General features: G+C 39.7%; 1 protein-coding gene, 1 long non-coding RNA gene and 1 pseudogene across 4 annotated transcripts in view; 1 reads left to right on the top strand and 2 right to left on the bottom strand.

The window, feature by feature from the left end:
* Positions 1–1168, bottom strand: part of LOC138427924 (cytochrome P450 2C18-like) — a 38314-nt pseudogene extending 37146 nt beyond the window's left edge.
* Positions 1169–2527: 1359 nt separating this feature from the next.
* LOC138427951 (uncharacterized) lies at positions 2528–11277 on the top strand. 2 transcript variants are annotated; one of them, XR_011252230.1, is made up of 5 exons: positions 2528–3307; positions 5475–5632; positions 8174–8385; positions 9068–9113; positions 10532–11277. It is a non-coding gene; the product is annotated as an uncharacterized lncRNA (long non-coding RNA). The 2 variants fall into 2 exon arrangements; XR_011252229.1 differs by lacking the exons at positions 9068–9113; positions 10532–11277 and having other exon boundaries at positions 3185–3307; positions 8174–9004.
* Positions 3746–17998, bottom strand: part of LOC138427947 (cytochrome P450 2C18-like) — a 39466-nt gene continuing 25213 nt past the window's right edge. Inside the window, exons 8-9 of one of the 2 annotated variants that reach the window (XM_069568072.1) lie at positions 12976–13117; positions 3746–3959 (exon numbers count right to left, since the gene is read on the bottom strand). In XM_069568072.1, the coding sequence (XP_069424173.1) occupies positions 3952–3959; positions 12976–13117 (150 nt within the window). In that variant the 3' untranslated portion in view covers positions 3746–3951. Of the gene's footprint in view, positions 3960–10743; positions 11291–12975; positions 13118–17998 lie in introns of those variants that run through there. The other variant, XM_069568071.1, reaches the window with a different exon arrangement.

Here is a 17998-nt window from a genome sequence, read left to right as displayed (position 1 = left end):
CCTGACAAGAATATGGGAATGGGTAGCTATTCCCTTCTTCAGGGGATCTTCCTGACCCAGGGGTGGGATCAAACCCTGGTCTCCCACATTGTAAGCAGATTCTTTACTCTCTGAGCCACCGTGCGTGCATGCTAAGTTGCTTCAGTCGTGTCCAACTCTTCATAACCCTGTGGACTGTAGCCTACCAGGCTCCTCTGTCCATGGGATTCTCCAGGAAAGAACACTGGAGTGGGTTGTGGTGCCTTCCTCCAGGGGATCTTCCCGACCCAGGGATCAAACCTGAGTCTTTTAAGTCTCCTGCATTGACAGGCAGGTTCTTTACCTCTAGCACCACCTGGGAAACCCCACGGCAGCCCATTAGTGTCATAACTGGGCTTAATTTACTTACTGTTTGCAAGCCACTGGAGGAGCATAAAACCTACTTACATTGCTTAAGGATTTGCTGATGTCATTAACATCTAACTGTAGCGTATTTCCAAGAATTGGGAGAGGAGTAGGTCCGGGCAGGAGCTTCTCTTTCCCAGAGCTCTGTTTCCAGAGTGAGAGGAGAAGCAGGCAGGAGAGACAGAGCACCAGGACCACAGCCAGAACCACTGGCACCTCCTCTTCTCACTCAAATGACTGTGAGCCTGAAATCTAAAGCTTTTATAACAGTTTCTGCTAATTCAATTTGCACCTGTCTTAGGTGTAAAGAGATCAATCAATTAAACCCACTTTGGACTCTCTTCTGTGGGACTTTGCCACTCTGACAAAAACAGAAACACTGTTCTTTAGTCTTGTTTTCTCTGTGTCCAATGATGACTCTAGAGATTCTGGTTTATTTGTATGGGTTGGGGTCCAGGTATTGCTAATTAAAAAATTATGTGCTTCTAACACACAACCAGATTGAGAATTATTGACATAAATAGTTTGATGCCAAAAAGGCTCAAAACTCTGGACTGGAGTCAACGACCAATTGGGAATTTATGATTTTGAGGAATATTAGCGCATTCTATGTCTTTTATATTTTAAAAGAGTATCTTGTAATGTTATATCTAACACTAATATACACATGTATCTAAAATCTAATTTGTCCTTGAATATGAAAGATTTTAAAATATTTTAATGTACTGCCAGGGTCCAGCCCTGGTGGATCCAGGGTAATTCGAAGCGGAGACAGAATTGGCATCCTAGGAAAAAACTTATTTAATTACAGATGTAGAGAGAGATTAGAAATGGATAGTGTGGTAGGAAATATTAGTGGAGAAAAAGAGGCTGAATAACTTGGTTTACGTGGGATACTAATAAAATTCCAAGACAAGGAATTTGCACCATCTACGTTGGGCCACCAGCACCACTTGAATATTGGAAGGTGCCCCTCCTTGGGCTCCTTCTTGCGTGGAATTTAAAAGCAGGGGCAAGTAAGTAGACGTGGCAAGCACCCATGCTCCAGATGGGAATTCAGCCAGAAAAATGGGGAGGAAGAAAGAAACAACATGGGGGAATCAGTCTTTCCAGAAACTGATCTGATCTCTTTATTTTTTAGGTTTGCTTATATACCTTTTGTTACACATAGAGACAAATGGAAATTTTAAAGTCACACGGGGGTCAGCAGTCCTGACCTTTATCAAAATCAGGTGCTTTACATAAATGTATAAAAAAAGGTCTTAGGGGTTTTACAGCATCTTCTGGCCATGAGGCCTGCTGACATTTTATGAGCCTTTCTTTCTGATAACAATCAGTTAACCAGAAAACTTGTTTTTTCCAAGGGTGTTTTTTCTTAAACCAGGCACCACCCTCTGAAGGTACCAGATAAAGTTGCATTCCTATAGGGTGAGGGTGTAGTGGGTTACAACTAAGAAAGGAATTTATTTAGCCTAAGGTTTAACATGATTAATCTTAAAGGTTAATACTTATTTCTCCTGTATGTTAGTTATATTCATTATAAGGGCAGGGAATACGGAGATTTAGCAGCAAATATTGGCTCAACAAATGAAAACCATTCACCAATGTTCCCCTTAAGATCTATTTAGTCTTAAGATAGTGATAAAGTTACATTTTTACACAGCAAGGACACAGTGATTTATAACAAAGTACACTGATCTATAACAAAGGAGAAAATTCATTAACTCAAAAAGTCTAGTATTGCTAACATCAAAAACTATTATATTTCCTTTTATATATTCCAAATACATTAATATATTCCCAGGTGCCTAAGGATATGGAGGCCTGGCGGCAATCATTGACTCAACAATGAGAAAAGCCCTATGCTAATTAAGATTTTCAAAATACTCCAAACTCTCTGTGCTGTTTATGGTTGAGAGGTAGTAAACAATCATGTATGTAGTGGCAAGAGTGTGGATAATCCTGTCACACAAGCTAGTCTGCCAGCAGAGAGGTTTGACCTGAGACACTCTTGTCACGCCCAGGAATTTTTATTGACTGGAGCTGCAAGTTTACTCCTTCTCCGAGAGAACCAGTGGGGAACAGCACCCCATAAAGTCAGAGGTGTAGGTGAGAGCATGAAACAGTAAAGTAGGTAGACTCTGGTTTTGGGGGTAGATGCTTGGGAACAGGGGGTTTCCTGAGGCTCGATTCCGCCTTTGCATATGCCGAAGCCTCCTTCCTCATGACCTTTGCCATGGGAGGAGTTCCTCACACTGGCTCCCGGCAATGTACTATACTAACATTACAGCTGCCTATACATAAAACAGCTAATGATGACATAGTTAAGATCATTTAAAAATCAAAGTGAAGTTAACTATTGTCCTGGCCACCAGAATGGAAATGGGTAGCCATAGTGGATATGGTTTCAGACATATTTCCGCATATCTGAGAATCTGAATGTTCAGAACTGTATCAAACTCAACGATACCACTAGCCATTTTCAAAACAACATATGGGCACTGTCTGCTTAATGGGCAGTATTTCTTTCCAGAGTGATAAAAATATCTTGAAATTAGATAATGCACAATGTTGTGAATACACTAACACTGTCTAAATGGTGTTCTTTTAAATGGGTAAAATGTCACCTTCTTAAAAAAAGAAAATAGCATATGCTAGCTGCCACCTTGTAGTTTCAAGTACCCACACACTCCATTCTGTAATCATTTTGAACCTCAACCTACCCTTGCTTAACCATTAATCCATACAGCTCTAATCCCAGTTCTTGACAAATAATTTATGTAACCATAAACTCTACTTTGGCCACCTCATGCGAAGAGTTGACTCATTGGAAAAGACTCTGATGCTGGGAGGGATTGGGGGCAGGAGAAGAAGGGGACGACAGAGGATGAGATGGCTGGATGGCATCACTGACTGAATGAAGGTGAGTCTGAGTGAACTCCGGGAGTTGATGATGGACAGGGAGGCCTGGTGTGCTGCAATTCATGGGGTCGCAAAGAGTCGGACATGACTGAGAGACTGAACTGAACTGAACTGAACTGTGCTTTTTACCTTGTTAAGCTTCCCCCACCTCGTAGTCCAGTGGGACACAATTCAAGGTATTCTTCAATTTGCATCTCCTAGGCTACAGTCCTAATCAGGGAAAACTCTAATAAACTTTAATAAACACCTGTTTATTTCAACCAGGTCTCCATTCTTGGAATTTCTGGTTAATATTAACATAATTCAAACAATTTGAATGGCCAAACAGAAATAAAGTAATTAGCTAAGCAAATTTACATGTCTTACCTTGATATCTTCAGCCGCCCTCCCCTGCCCACAAAAAAAAAGAAAGAAAGAAAGAAAAGGAATTTACTGGAAATAGGGATTATTATCTTGTATTTTTTTCAAATGGGGGAAAGAGAGATTCTGGGAGAACAGGAAGCCTGTCCTGTGTGTCCTGTGTCACGAGGCTCATAATTAATAAAACTAAGATTTCATTTAAAATCTTAGTTTTTTAAGATCTTCTGATGTCCATCAGATGTCCGTCACACCATAGTTGCTTCAAGAACAAATTTAGCAGGACAACTAAAACCCTGTGGACACAAATAATCAATAAGCAGTTTATAATAATGAACAGAAGGAAGTTTTATTCAAGCAAAACTGAGGTCTATACCACAGAGAGAGCCTCTCAGTAGCTCTGAAAAATAGCTCTAGAGAAGCATGGTTTTCAGTACTGTTTTACAACTTGTCAGAAAAAAGAATACAGATCAAACATGACATGGGAACATTCCTTCAAAGTTTCCAAAGAGACAGGTCAGCACATGCCCAGAGAGTTAGTATGACTTTGGCATCTGGGAAGAGAGCTTTAACTTTGATGGCACTTGAAGGGAGGCATTGTATCCCTATCTTCAAAGTGGACATTCTTTACCCCTGGATAATGCACTCTTTAAGAATTAAAGCAGATATACAAGGTATAAAAACAGACCACAAGACAGGATGTTCTAGTTATCATAAAGTTCATGTCAAACCATGTATAAGCCAGAATGACTTCCCCATACCTGAATATATGAATAGTTTCTCCCACTATCCCCAGATATATTACTCTGAATATACACCCCACTGACCACAAAATAACAGGCTTCACATTAAACAGATGTCTCCTACTTGAGTCCAAGGAAAAAGGGTCACAGATTCTCAAAACAAGAAATCAAAAATAGGTATTCTCCCCTCTCCATCATTGCAGAGGTAAAACTTACTCAAGTAACTGAGGGAAGAGCCAATCTCAAGAATTTAGTAGGGAAAGCTTGAGAAACTATGACTCCAGCCTTCCAGCTACTTCCAGATACAATTGCTTCTGATGCCTTTTGAAGTCTGTCTTTGTCAGAAGCAACAGAATGAAGTTTGCACAGTGCTAACCAAAATTTTAGAAAAAACCTAATTGAAATAAAAAGGTGTCCACTGAGGGTTTGTTAGGACTGTAGCCCAGAAGACACAGGCTCAAGAAGCACTTGAATTGTGTTCCACTGGACTACAAAATGGTGGAGATTATAAAGGGGAAGATTGCAAGAGTATGGTTAGACATATGAGTTACTTATCAAGAGTCAAAATTGGATATGGCAATGGGTAAAAGTTTCTGTTATATAAACCTTGGTTGGGCTCAAAAACAGTTGCACAATTACAAGGGAAGACCTTTAGAACATAAGGGTGCAGCTGGCAGGTGTTGCTATGAACAGGGCTGATCCTGTCCTTGGGTCTGGTACAGGTCAAAGGGATTTCAAGTTCTCAGAAGTGCAGAGACATGCTGGAGACCAAATCCTCAATTGCCTCCTGTTTTTGTATGCCTGAACTGTGATTATGTTCAGTCACTCAGTCATGTCTAACTCTTTTGTGACCCCATGGACTGTAGCCCACCAGGCTCCTCTTTCCATGGGATTTCCCAGGCAAAAATACTGGAATGGGTTGCCATTTCCTCCTCCAGGGGGTCTTCCTGATCCAGGGATTGAACCTGTGTCTCCTGCATTTCCTGCATTGGCAGGTGGATTCTTTACCACTAAGTCACCTGGGAATCCTGTGATTACTCCATTATAATTTCAATTTATCATCAACAGCAAGGAAGGGAGATTTTACACAGAACAACACATATGGATTCAGTGGAGGATGGGAGGCAAGGACTTCATTAAACAGACCTACAGCATGGAACCACTATAACATGCAGACCAGAACAGGAGACGACAGTTGTCATGAAGATCTAAATATCACTGGAAAGGTAAACATCACTAGATCACAATGACAATGCTTTACAAATGTGTTCTACAACATACCATTATATTTGTTCAAAATTGATTAGTGAAGTTATTCCTAAGCTCTTCTAGTAAGGAAAAACAAGTTTTTGTTAAGAGCTAATACCTGAAAATTCCCTGGAGCTCAGCCGATAAAGAATCTGCCTGCAATGCAGGGGACCCAGGTTTGATCCCTGGGTCACTAAGATCCCCTAGAGAAGGAAATGGCAACTCACTCCAGTATTCTTGCCTGGGATATCCCATGGACAGAGAAGCCTGGTGGGCTACAGTCCATGAGGTCTCAAGAGTCAAACAAGACTTTGCAACTAAACCAAGAGCTAATTACAAAATGTGTTATTCCGCCTGTTTACATGCATTCATATCTTATTCACATTAAATAGAGAATTTTCACACCATACTATCTCTTATGAGTATCTCAATTACCTTTCCCAAAGGTAAAATTATTTCCAGTTCATGGATGGGCCTTGGAGATTCAGTTCCTGTGCTAAGGACATGGCACCTACAGGTGGTCGAGTTGAGACTGGGACCCACATCTCCAAGCAAACACTCAGTTCACCAGGGTCACCACACTTACTGCATATGTACCATGATTCAATATTCTGTGACTCATCCTAGTCAATGAATTTTCAAATATGTTAATTGAGTTAATAAATACTGCACCAGCTGATTAAAGTAGGGGTCAGGAAAGTTTAGTTTTGTAACCTATAAACTTGAATGAGTACAAGACACGGTGTACCATTCAACTAGAAAAGAAGGAGAAGTAGTAACTTGCTGCCTAACTTACAGAGGTCTAAACTCTACCTGATTTTGATGAAATAAATTCAGTCACTTTCTTTAGAGAAATTTTATTCCTTGAGAAATCAGTGTGCTTGCTCTGCTTAACATTCCTTCTGTTAAAGTCATTTCTTTTTATAGAGTAAAAGAGTCAAAGATAACTTAAAGGCTGAAAGTATCTCTGAGATCAGTTAATCTAGCCTTTATTTTAATGAGCAATTAATGACAGTGGGTAAAGTGTCCTCACTACATTCTTACAAGGCCTTCGGTTAGAATCTGTTTTTCAACTCCCAGTTCAATGACATCTCACATCAAACAGCATTCCTGTTGTCCAAATGATTAGAAGAGCATAAATATTAAGTCCTCCACTGTCACAGAGTAATGCAAACTTCAGGTTGGCTGGAGTTGAGGGTTAGGGGTTTTCTTTTTAAAGAATAGAATTTATTTTTCAACAGCAGTTTTAGGTTCACAGTAAAACTATGCAGAAAGTACACAGTGGTCACGCATACTCACACACACACAGCCTATCCCACCACCAACAACCCACACCAGTGTGGTACACTTATTACTATTAATGATGTAACACCAACACATGTTAAATCAAAGTTCACAGACTATATTGGGATTCACTCTTAATTTCGTACATTCTATGGATTTTGACAAATGTAGCATGAGCATGTATCCACCACCAAAGTATTATACAAAATGATTTCACCTGAAAGTTCTCTGTTCTCCATCTCTCTGTCCCTCCTTCCCAAGCCCCTGGAAACAACTGATCTTGTATTGTCTCCATAATTTTCTATAATGTTACAGAGTTAGAATTACACAATATGTAGCATTCAAATTGGTTTCTTTCACTTAGTAATGTGCTCAGGGTTCTTTTCATGGCTTGCCACCATTTTTTTTTTAACAATGAATAATATTCCATTCAATTGATATATCATTCTTTCTACTTCAACAACTGAAGGACATCTCAACTGCTCCCAAGTTTTGACATAAATTTATAAATAAAACAACTATAAAAATTAATTTTCTGAATAAACATGTTTTTATGAAAAAGGTAACTAAAAACATTAATGTGCAAGTTTTTGTGCAGATGTAAGTTCTCAACTCATTTGAGTAAATTCCAAGGAGTATGACTGCTGGATCATATGGTAAGTACATGTTTCACTTTTTAAGGAACTGCTGCTGCTGCTACTGCTGCTAGGTCGCTTCAGTCGTGTCCGACTCTGTGCGACCCCATAGACGGCAGCCCACCAGGCTCCCATCTCTGGGATTTTGCAGGCAAGAACACTGGAGTGGGTTGCCCTTTCCTTCTCCAAGACATGGAAGGAAAAGTGAAAGTGAAGTCGCTCAGTCATGTTCGACTCTTAGAGACCCTGTGGACTGCAGCCTACCAGGCTCCTCCACCCATGGGATTTTCCAGGCAAGAGTACTGGAGTAGGGTGCCATTGCTAACTCTTCCAAAGTGACTATACCATTTTGCATCCCACCAGTAAAGACTTTCATGATTGGAGAAGGAAATGGCAACCCACTCCAGTATTCTTCCCTGGAAAATCCCAGGGACAGAAGAGCCTGTTGGGCTGCTGTCTATGGGGTCGCAGAGTCGGACACGACTGAGGCAACTTAGCAGCAGCAGTAAAGACTAACAAATCTTGCAGCTCCACATCTTTGTCAATATTTGGTTTTGTCAGTGATTTGGACTTTACCATTTTATAATGTGTGTTTCCCAGGTGGCACTAGTGGTAAAGAATCCATCTGCAAGTTCATGAGACACAAGAGACATGGGTTTGATCCCTGAGTTGGGAAGATCCCCTGGAGAAGGAAATTGCAACCAACCCCAGTATTCTTGCCTGGAAAATTCCATGGGCAGAGGAGCCTAGTGGGCTACAGTCTATGGAGCTGCAAAGAACTGGACACAACTGAGCACACGCACACACATAATGTGTGTAGTGGTATCTAATTGCAAGTCTCTCATTACATATGATGTTGAGCATTTTTCACCTGCCTATTTGCCCCTTGGATATCTTCTTTGCTAATGTTTTTGTTCAGATATTTTGCACATTTTAAAAATCAGGTTGTTATATTTCTGACTGTTGAGTTTTAATTAAGAGCTCTTTGTTTATTCTGGGTAACAGTCTTTCACCAGATATGCCTTTTGCAAATGCTTTATCCCAGTCTGTTGCTTGTCTCTTCCTTCCATTGACAGTATATATCACAGAGTAGAAGGTTTTCATTTTAGTGAACTCCAAATTATCAATTATTTTTGTGGATTATGCTTCAGAGATAAATCTCAAAGGTCATCACCTAGTCAAGGCAATCTGTATTTTCTCTCATGTGATCTCCTAGGAATTAAAATTTTGCACTCTGCATTAAGTTCTATGATCCATTTTTAGTTAATTTTTGTAAAGGGTGTAAGATCTGCATGTAGATTCTATGTGCATGTGTTGTTTCACATGTAGGTACCCTCTTGCCAGTCAAGGACTGGATTCAAATTCCCTCAATTTTGTTTGTTTGAGGGTCCTTATCTCTTCTTTTAAAGATAATTTCACTGTATACAGAAATCAAAGTTGGCGCATTTTTTTTCCTTTTAAATATTTCACTCCACTCTCTTTCTGCTTGCACAGAATTTGAAGAAAATCCCAATGTAATTCTTATTCTGTTCCTCTAAAGGTAAGATTTTTTTCTTCCTCTAGCTTCTTTCAGATATTTTCTGTGTTTTTATAGTCTATGTTTGAATATGATGTACCTACCTGTAGACTTCAGGGTATTTTTCCAACCTGATGTTCTTAGAATTTCCTGAATGTGCGGCATGGTATCTGACATTAATTTTGGGGAATTCTCTGAAATTACTGCTCAAATATTTCTTCTGTAGATCCGTTTGCTTTTAAATAAATGTTTTAATTGAAGCATAACATCCATAGAGAAAGTATGCGTGTTCTAAATGTGCATGCCAACATACTAACACAGGGTGACTATTTCTGTAAAATCAAGACACAAATCATGAAAAAGAACTGCATCATTTATGTTTTCCATTGTACTGTTAATAGACATTTCAGGTTCTTCCTGTGTGGGGTTATTTTGATTGGTGCTGTTATGTGCATTCCTAAACATGTCTTGTTCATATCCCAAAGTATTGCGTTTCTATTCAGTACATACCTACAAGTGAAACTGCTGGACATTCACGAGTTTACGTCCAATAAAAATGGCCAAATAGTTGTCCAAATGGTTGAACCAATTTACAGTATTACTCTGAGAATGCTGGTTGCTTCATTTTCTTGCCAAAACTTAGCATAATTTTTTTTTTCATTTTAACCATTTTGATGGCTATCTAAGGATATCTCATTAAAATTTAAATTTGCACTTCCATAAATCTTAATGTTACTGAACACTTTTTCAGATGTCCAATGGCAATACTAAGTATTCATATGTGAAAATCTAGTTTATTGGGATATAAGCTAATAGTTGGTTTCATACATTTTTAAAACAAATGCAACTGTCAGAGAGAAAATTTGGTAGTATGTGCAAAGAATTTATACTCTGAACCAGGTGAGTGTAAACTGCTGACCTGATACCTGGTCTTGGTATCAAAAACCTGAATTATTTTAGCACATGTTTCCTTAAACGAAGTCAAATCTTCTGTATAACTATAATACTAATAAAACCTTCAACAGGAATTTCTAATTCTCATTTCTATTAGTGTTTCAGGCATAAGCCCCAAAGATATTCTTTATCTCTCAGCTGTCTGTATTTCAGAGATATCTTGAGACTAAGAAGTTCAGGATCATAGCATCATATGGCCACCACTGATGTTACATATAAAACAATGTGATGGAAAGTAGAAAAAATCAGAATCTGGTGATACCTTCTAGGGATTTTGTTCTTGCTCAGAGAGAAAAGAATAACACTTAGATACATGATTAGAAATAGAGAAACATAGGTTAATATTTGACTATAAGTTTGAAACACAAAGTAATGTGAACATTTCATATCTTCTTTTAGTGTTCACAGTAACACCCACCAGAGGAATGAATCCCAACACTTATTATTCAGTCCTCCCAACTGCTGATTTTCTCACTATTTCCCTACAGGCTGGAGCTGCTCTTGGATACAGTTTCTCTCATTTCCAAATCCAATCCTCAAGTAAGCCCAGGTGATACTCAGCAAAGAATTTCCCTGCCCTCTTTCTCTTTGTCCCCTTCTGTGTTTATCATTATGAGGACAAGCACGGCCTCTTCAGACTCTTACTTTCATTCATTTCTTACCTACATTATGTACAAAAGAAGGGAAGTCTGAGACTGGCTCAGCAAATGCCGCTGCTTTTTATTTAAAACTTCTGGAGAGCAAATGGCTGTGTGCTGGCTTATACCAACAATTCCACTCTGTTTTACAGTGATAACATGGTACTGACTCTTCAGAAGTATTAGCATATGTGGTAGTCAATATAAGTGTTACAGAATATGAAGACAGCAAATACATTTGTGCAGTAAAACTCAGGAGACTTTCCTTTCATGGAGTTGGATATTCACTGGATACTGAGAAAATTGTGGCAGTATGAGATGGGCGGTCAGAAAGAGTACCCCTGGTAGTAAGAAGGAGGTGAATGATGGCCCAGATGAGAGTTAATTACAGACAACAGCACAGCAGCAGCCGATGGACTGCCCTTCATATCACAGGAGTGAAGCAGATCTGGTACGGGGGTGGCACATGGCCAAACCCACTAGAAACTGGGGCGGTGTCGAGGTCCTTTGGGTCAACCACAGATTCCAGGGTAAATTTCTGTAAAATGGTGGTCAAAAATAAAAACAGCTCCATGCGGGCCAGGCCTTCTCCCACACAATTTCGTTTGCCTGAAAATACACACAGAGGTGATTTGTTCCTTGAACATTACATTTTGAATTGTCACAAAACGTATGAATGATTGAACAGATGGAGGCCTGGAAAGATGTTTAGAGACAAACAGGAGAGACATACTTGCTATTCACCTAATATCTTCATAGGAATTTTTCACTCAGTAAATATTGATTGAGTGTCAGCTCTGTGTCAAGCACTTCATCGTGTATTCCCACATTTTAACTGCTCTTTTCCACTTCCAGTTTCTATCAGAAGCCCTGAGAGGAGGGAACTTGTATATATGTGCTTCCTTTCTACTTCTGGCATAAAATTCAGCTAAAGATATTTTTCCTCCATGTGCTTTCAAAAGTACATGTCTAAATGTGTCAGTCTCCCACCTGAAAACATTAAATGTCTCTCCCATCTGTTATGAGGTCCAAATGAGTTGAGCTGGCCCTCCATATTTTGTTCCCAGTATGATGTTTGATATCATTCTTTCCATTCTTCACACCCTCTACTCAGCGCTAGCCATATCCACTCTTCATCAACCTCCAATACACCATGAAACCTCTAGTTTTGTCTCATGATGTTTCATTCAGTCAAGATGCATTTCTCTGACACTTCCTTCAGGACCTACGTCCCATGTCATTTCCTCTTTATGGTCTTTGCGATATTCACACACAGTAGAATCTTGCCCTCTCTGAGTTGCCTCAATATCACATTCATTGCTTCAGATGAAGTATGAATCACCTTGAATCATAATTCTGGTTCTTCTGCTGTGCTAAAATGTGTGCTTTTGAAGGGAAGGCTCAGTCCTTAACATCTTGGTATACACAGAGCAAGACACAAAGCAGGCATCAAAAGCTGCCACATACATGGAGGTGAGTCTGTGGCCAGAGACTCAGCACACATTGTAGCTGTGGAGACCCAGTTTCAGGGTCTATGATCAGCACTGGAAGACGATCACAGTGTTCTAGAACCACTGCAGGGCAGTTAGTTGGCAGGTTCTTTTCTCGATCTAAAAGAATGTCCTGCTCCTGTAAAACTGCCCTGCCTTCTCTTCTCACTTTGTTCCTGTGAGGCAGTTCAAATTCCCTTTCTTCTGTAAGAATGTTCCTTATTCCATTTTATGCCTCACTGTGGTGTATGAGTGACCAGAAAACAGGGTTTCTCCTTCTGGTCTCATGAGCAGCCTGAGCTTTCCTCTCTCACAACACTATTCAATGTTCTCTTTAGTAATTTGCTTCCCTACTAGATTGTGAGCCCACTTTGGTGCCCTTTCTGTACCTTTAACCCCAGAACTCAGCCTAGGGAGTGAGGGATATCACATGGAAAATACTCAAACTTATGGATTGATGTACCTTTCTCGTGGCAGGCAAGGAAAGTCTAAAAGTTTCACCTGCTAAGAGGAGTTCACAGGTAACTCAGTGCTACCTACGATTATTATTGAATTATGCTAGAGGCATAATTCAATTAATCTGTTTTCTAGCTTTCTTACTTTGGAAGAACTGGGTCACCTCCCTGAAGTTCCAGTACTGGGGATGTGTGGTGAGGGGAGGAAACACAAGGGCATTGAAAGTGGTGTTTGTGATCATGGACAAAAAGCATTTCTACCAGCCCCAGAGAGGACATCATTAAGTTCCAACCAACTCCAGAAAGGTACCTTGTTCCCTAAGTACTTAAGGAAATTAATTTCTATTACCTGCTGAAAAAGCCATGAAGTAGTCACTTTTCTTAAAGTTGCCACTCTCATCCAGGAAGTGGGCAGGGTCAAATACCTCTGGGTTGGGGAATTCTTTGTCATCATGTAGCACAGAACTCAGTGATGTTACTATAGTTGTGCCCTGGAATGAAAGATGAAGATAAACTGAGTTATAAGAAATTATGGAGCAAAAGAAATATTGCAAATCATTTAATCCAGTCTTTGATCTATAGATGAGGAGCCCTAGGGCCAAAGAAGGGCAGTGGCAAATTCCAGAGAGACAGACCAAGCAATAAACACTGATGGGTTTAAGATCAATGGCAGTGATGTTACTAAAGTGGCCTCCAATAGCATCTGAAGTACTGAGTACTTGGTTACTCGGTTTCTGAATCCCCTTTACTTATCACAGTATTTAGACACTGCTGTTTGTCTTGTTCAATTTCATCATTTCGTTTGCTTACATCTCATATGTGGATTATGTTTTAAAATGGAAGCCTCTGATGACTCTTGAAAAGTCAGATGTATTTGGAAGCTGTTTATAAGGCTTTTCAAAAATAGAGGTCTGATACAATTAAAAATGACATTGGGCAAATCATACAGACGGAAACAGGTTAGTGGTTGTCAGGGGCTGGAGGGAGGGAGGAATGGGCAATGACTGCTTAGTGGGTGAGTTGGGTTTCTTTTTGGAGTGATGGAAATGTTCTGAACTAGATAGTAGCTATGGCTGCACAACATTTTGAATGTACTAAATTTCACTGAATTGCTCACTTTAAAATACTTAAAATGGTAATTTTTACATTATAACTTATTTTCAGTTCAATTCAGTTGCTCAGTTGTGTCTGACCCTTTGTGACCCCATGAACCACAGCATGCCAGGCCTCCCTGTCCATCACCAACTCCCGGAGTTTGCCCAAGCCCATGTCCATTGAGTCGGTGATGCCATGCAACCATCTCATCCTCTGTCTTCCCCTTCTTCTCCTGCCCTCAATCTTTCCCAGCATCAGGGTCTTGTCCAATGAGTCAGCTCTTCACCTCAGGTGGCCAAAGTATTGGAGTTTCAGCTTCAACATCAGTCCTTCCAATGAACACCCAGGACTGATCTCTTTTAGAATGGACTGGTTGGATCTCCTTGCAGTCCAAGGGACTCGCAAGAGTCTTCTCCAACACCACAGTTCAAAAGCATCAGTTCTTTAGCACTCAGCTTTCTTTATAGTCCAACTCTCACACCCATACATGACCACTGGAAAAACCATAGCCTTGACTAGACAGACCTCTGCTGGAAAAGTAATGTCTGCTTTTTAGAATGCTGTCTAGGTTGGTCATAATTTCCTTCCAAGGATTTTATCACAATAAAAAAGAAAATCTTCCCAAGAGGAAAAAATGATTTCTTAGACAAGTACACTAACAACTACTGAGCATTTATCTTTGGGATGAAATTTGTTTCTCTTAATTTTAAAATGTGGAGAAACACATTATGGATGAATTCTAGATTTAAAAAAAAAACAGATGATAAAATTAGAAAAATTCTCATTTTTCAACAAAGCAGATAAAGATGATCAATTTATACTGAAACAGCTGGATGAATGTTTTGGGAAACAGTATACACTAAGTCTTAAAGTACATGCCATAGATTGTTAATTAATTACCTATGAAAACAGACACTCATCAATAGAGAGATATGGAAGATTCCTCCTTCATAAGTGATCATCTTGCATTACCAATAATGGGATAAACTGACAATACATGTTTTCAGCCAAAATCCAATGCAGTGGGACATACACAACATCTCCTATGTAATTTTCTTGCCAAATACACAGAATGGGTATGTAATCTCAAAAAAACAATTACCAAGGCCAGACTGCCAAATGTTTAACATGACGATTGTCTTGGACTCTTCAAAGTTGTCAATGTATTGAAATAAACATAGGAATAGGAACTGTTCTTGGTAACAGGGGAGTAAAGGGACAGACAAATTAAATACTTGTTCCTTGACTGGACACTAGATGCCCCTTCAAGAAGAACTACACAAGATATATTAGGATAACTGAGAAAATGTAATTATAGTATATATACTAGATAAAATTCTTGTATAGATAATTCCTTTAGTGTGAATGTTTTTACTGTTATGTAGATAAAGTCCTTGTTCACTTGTTTAGAAGATTTACATACTGAAGTATTATTTAGGTTTAAGTGTGATAGACGATGATAGATATGTAGTTAAAATATAAATGTATATACATTTTCATATATATTTCATATATTATATATATATCCACTGTGTGTTTAAATCCTATTTAAATTTAAAAATTTCTTTAATTTAAAGTTGGGAGTAATTCCACACCTTAAGTTTATCACATTTAAGGTTTATAATTTTATTTTTTAAATTATTGCCTTGTATAATCTCAAAACAAATAATACAAGAAAATGTTACCTTAAGTTTTAAAAACAGGTGTATTTTCAGCAAATGGTATTGGGACAAGTAGATATCCATAAAGAAAATAGTGTGATTATTATTTCACACCATAAGTAAAAATAAACTTTAAATGGATCATAGACTTAAACATAAAAGCTGAAAATATAAAACTTGAAAAAGAAAAGATGACCATAAATATTTGATAACATGCTGGAAAATAAGTATGACACAAAATCACGGGTCATAAGGGAAATAACTGATAAATTGGACACCATCAAAATTTTAAACTTTCACTTTTTCTAAAAAAAATTCTGCTCTTTCAAATACATTGTTAGAAACCAAAAAAAGAAAGAAAAAGACACATACTGGGAGTAAATATTTGCAACACTTAGACATGATAAAGGGATTACATGCAAAATATATAAAGAACTGCAATAAGTAATAAGGCAAACAAGACTGCAAGGAGATCCAACCAGTACATCCTAAAGGAAATCAGTCCTGAATATTCATTGGAAGGACTAATGCTGAAGCTGAAACTCCGATACTTTGGCCACCTGATGTGAAGAGCTGACACTGGAAAGACCTTGATGCTGTGAAAGACTGAAGGCGGGAGGAGAAGGGGGTGACAGAGGATAAGATGATTGGATGGCATCACCGACTCAATGGACATGGGTTTGGGTGGACTCCCGGAGTTTGCAATGGACAGGGAAGCCTGGCGTGCTGCAGTCCATGGGGTCGTAAAGAGTCAGACACGACTAAGCGACTGAACTGAACTGAAGGCAAACAATCCAATAAAAAATAGAACTATAACATGAGCAAACACTATTAATCAACACATATGAATGGCCAATCAACATATGAAAAAAATATATCACTTTTCGCCGAAAAAACAGAAGTAAAACAAAATGTGGTATCACTACACAACTATTACAAGTGTCTAAAATTTAGAGGGCGCATCAGCAAGCGTTAGAGCGCGGAAGTCACGAGCCACGCAGACCGCACACCAAGGTCCCTTCCTTTTAGTGCCAGCGGCCGGTACTTGCCCGCGACCCGGCCACTTAACCACGCACAAAGCAAGCCATAAACAACAACAACAAAACAGTGTGGGAAGGAGCCTTTGCTTAGTCTCCGACCTCATCCCTCCTCATCCCAAGTGCAGCCTTTCCACGCCCCAGGCCCTGAGCCCTGTGGGATGCACAACTGTGCCACCGGCTAGGGTTCTGTGAGCGCCGCCAGCCTGTCGCGCCAGGCTGGGGGACAAGAAAATCGAGTTCTCCGCCTGGTCCAGGCGGCGCCGCCCCACGTGCCCTGCGCCCTCGGAGAGGAGACTCTTGCCACAGGTTGGACCACCTCGCACAGCACGGCGCGGCCAACAACCCCAAGGCGCTCCCTGTACAGGAACGAAGCGCGTTGGAGAGCGCACCGTGTCATCCGCGAGGCGGCTTCCACCCCTCGCCTGTCACTCTCCTCGCGGGGACAACGGGTACCAAAGAGAGGAAGGCCGTGCGGCTCCACGGTGCGGCGCCGAGGTCTCGACCTTTAACCTCTGCCTCCGCCCCACCTTCCTCGTGGGGTCAGCCCTTTTTTGACACAAGCCTACAAGGCCTTCTACGGAAAATTGGGACCGCTTTCGGCGTATTAGCATGCCAGACAATCAATTCCACCAAAATTTCTAACGATGCTTTAAATGTTTGTTTGTTTGTTTGTTTAAAAATACTTACAGATCTGAACTCTCTCCCTTTCGCCCCTTCCCATTCTCAGCACAAGGGAAACTAAAGAGGCGTTGAGATAATTGTTCAAAGCCCACAAGGGCTGGCTTGGCCGGCCATGTGAGTGGACATATATACAGGTGTGTATATGGGGAGAGACATGTACTTGGTTTCATATGTTTCTAATTTTTTTTCCCTACCAATCAATGGTGATCTTGCCAAAATTCCCTTTCCCACCGCCACCCAAGAACACCGCCTCAAGACGATTTTCAACACATATTGCTTTGTTTGGGGTAGAAAGCAGGTGATCTGGCTGGAGGAATACTAATAAATACCACAAACAAAACAAACAGTCAGAAGCCATTAATACAAGATAATGAATTAATAAAAAAAATTTAAGAACACTAACAAAGGCAAGTGGTGAAGGGTACCCCCAGCAAGTGGAACTCTCATATATTGCCACTTGGAATGTAAAATGTCACAGCCATATTAGAAAACCGTTTGATGGGTTTTTAAAAATGAAGTTAAACATTTAAACAACACTCTCACCCTTCGGTATTACCTAAAAGAAATGAAAAACTTAGGTCCACACAAAAACCTGTATGCAAATGTTCATAGTACCTTTATTCAAATGGCCCCAAACTGGAAACAACCCACATATTCATCAATCAGTTAATGCATAGACAATTTGTGGCCCTCCATATGATGGATTATTCATCAATAGAAAATGAATAAACTAATACATGCAATAAAAAGATGAATCTCAAACATTCTGCCACATAAAAAAGATAAAGGCATATATCGATTATAAGTTATTTCACTTACGTCACATTCCATTATACTGCACTCTTGAAAAGGCAAAACTACAGGACTAAAAACAGGTTAGTAGTTATCAGGGGCT

Source organism: Ovis canadensis, chromosome 22, assembly GCF_042477335.2.
Source record: "Ovis canadensis isolate MfBH-ARS-UI-01 breed Bighorn chromosome 22, ARS-UI_OviCan_v2, whole genome shotgun sequence".
NCBI lineage: Eukaryota > Metazoa > Chordata > Mammalia > Artiodactyla > Bovidae > Ovis > Ovis canadensis.
Note: the sequence above shows the minus strand (reverse complement) of the source record. Positions and strands in the feature narration are given on the sequence as shown.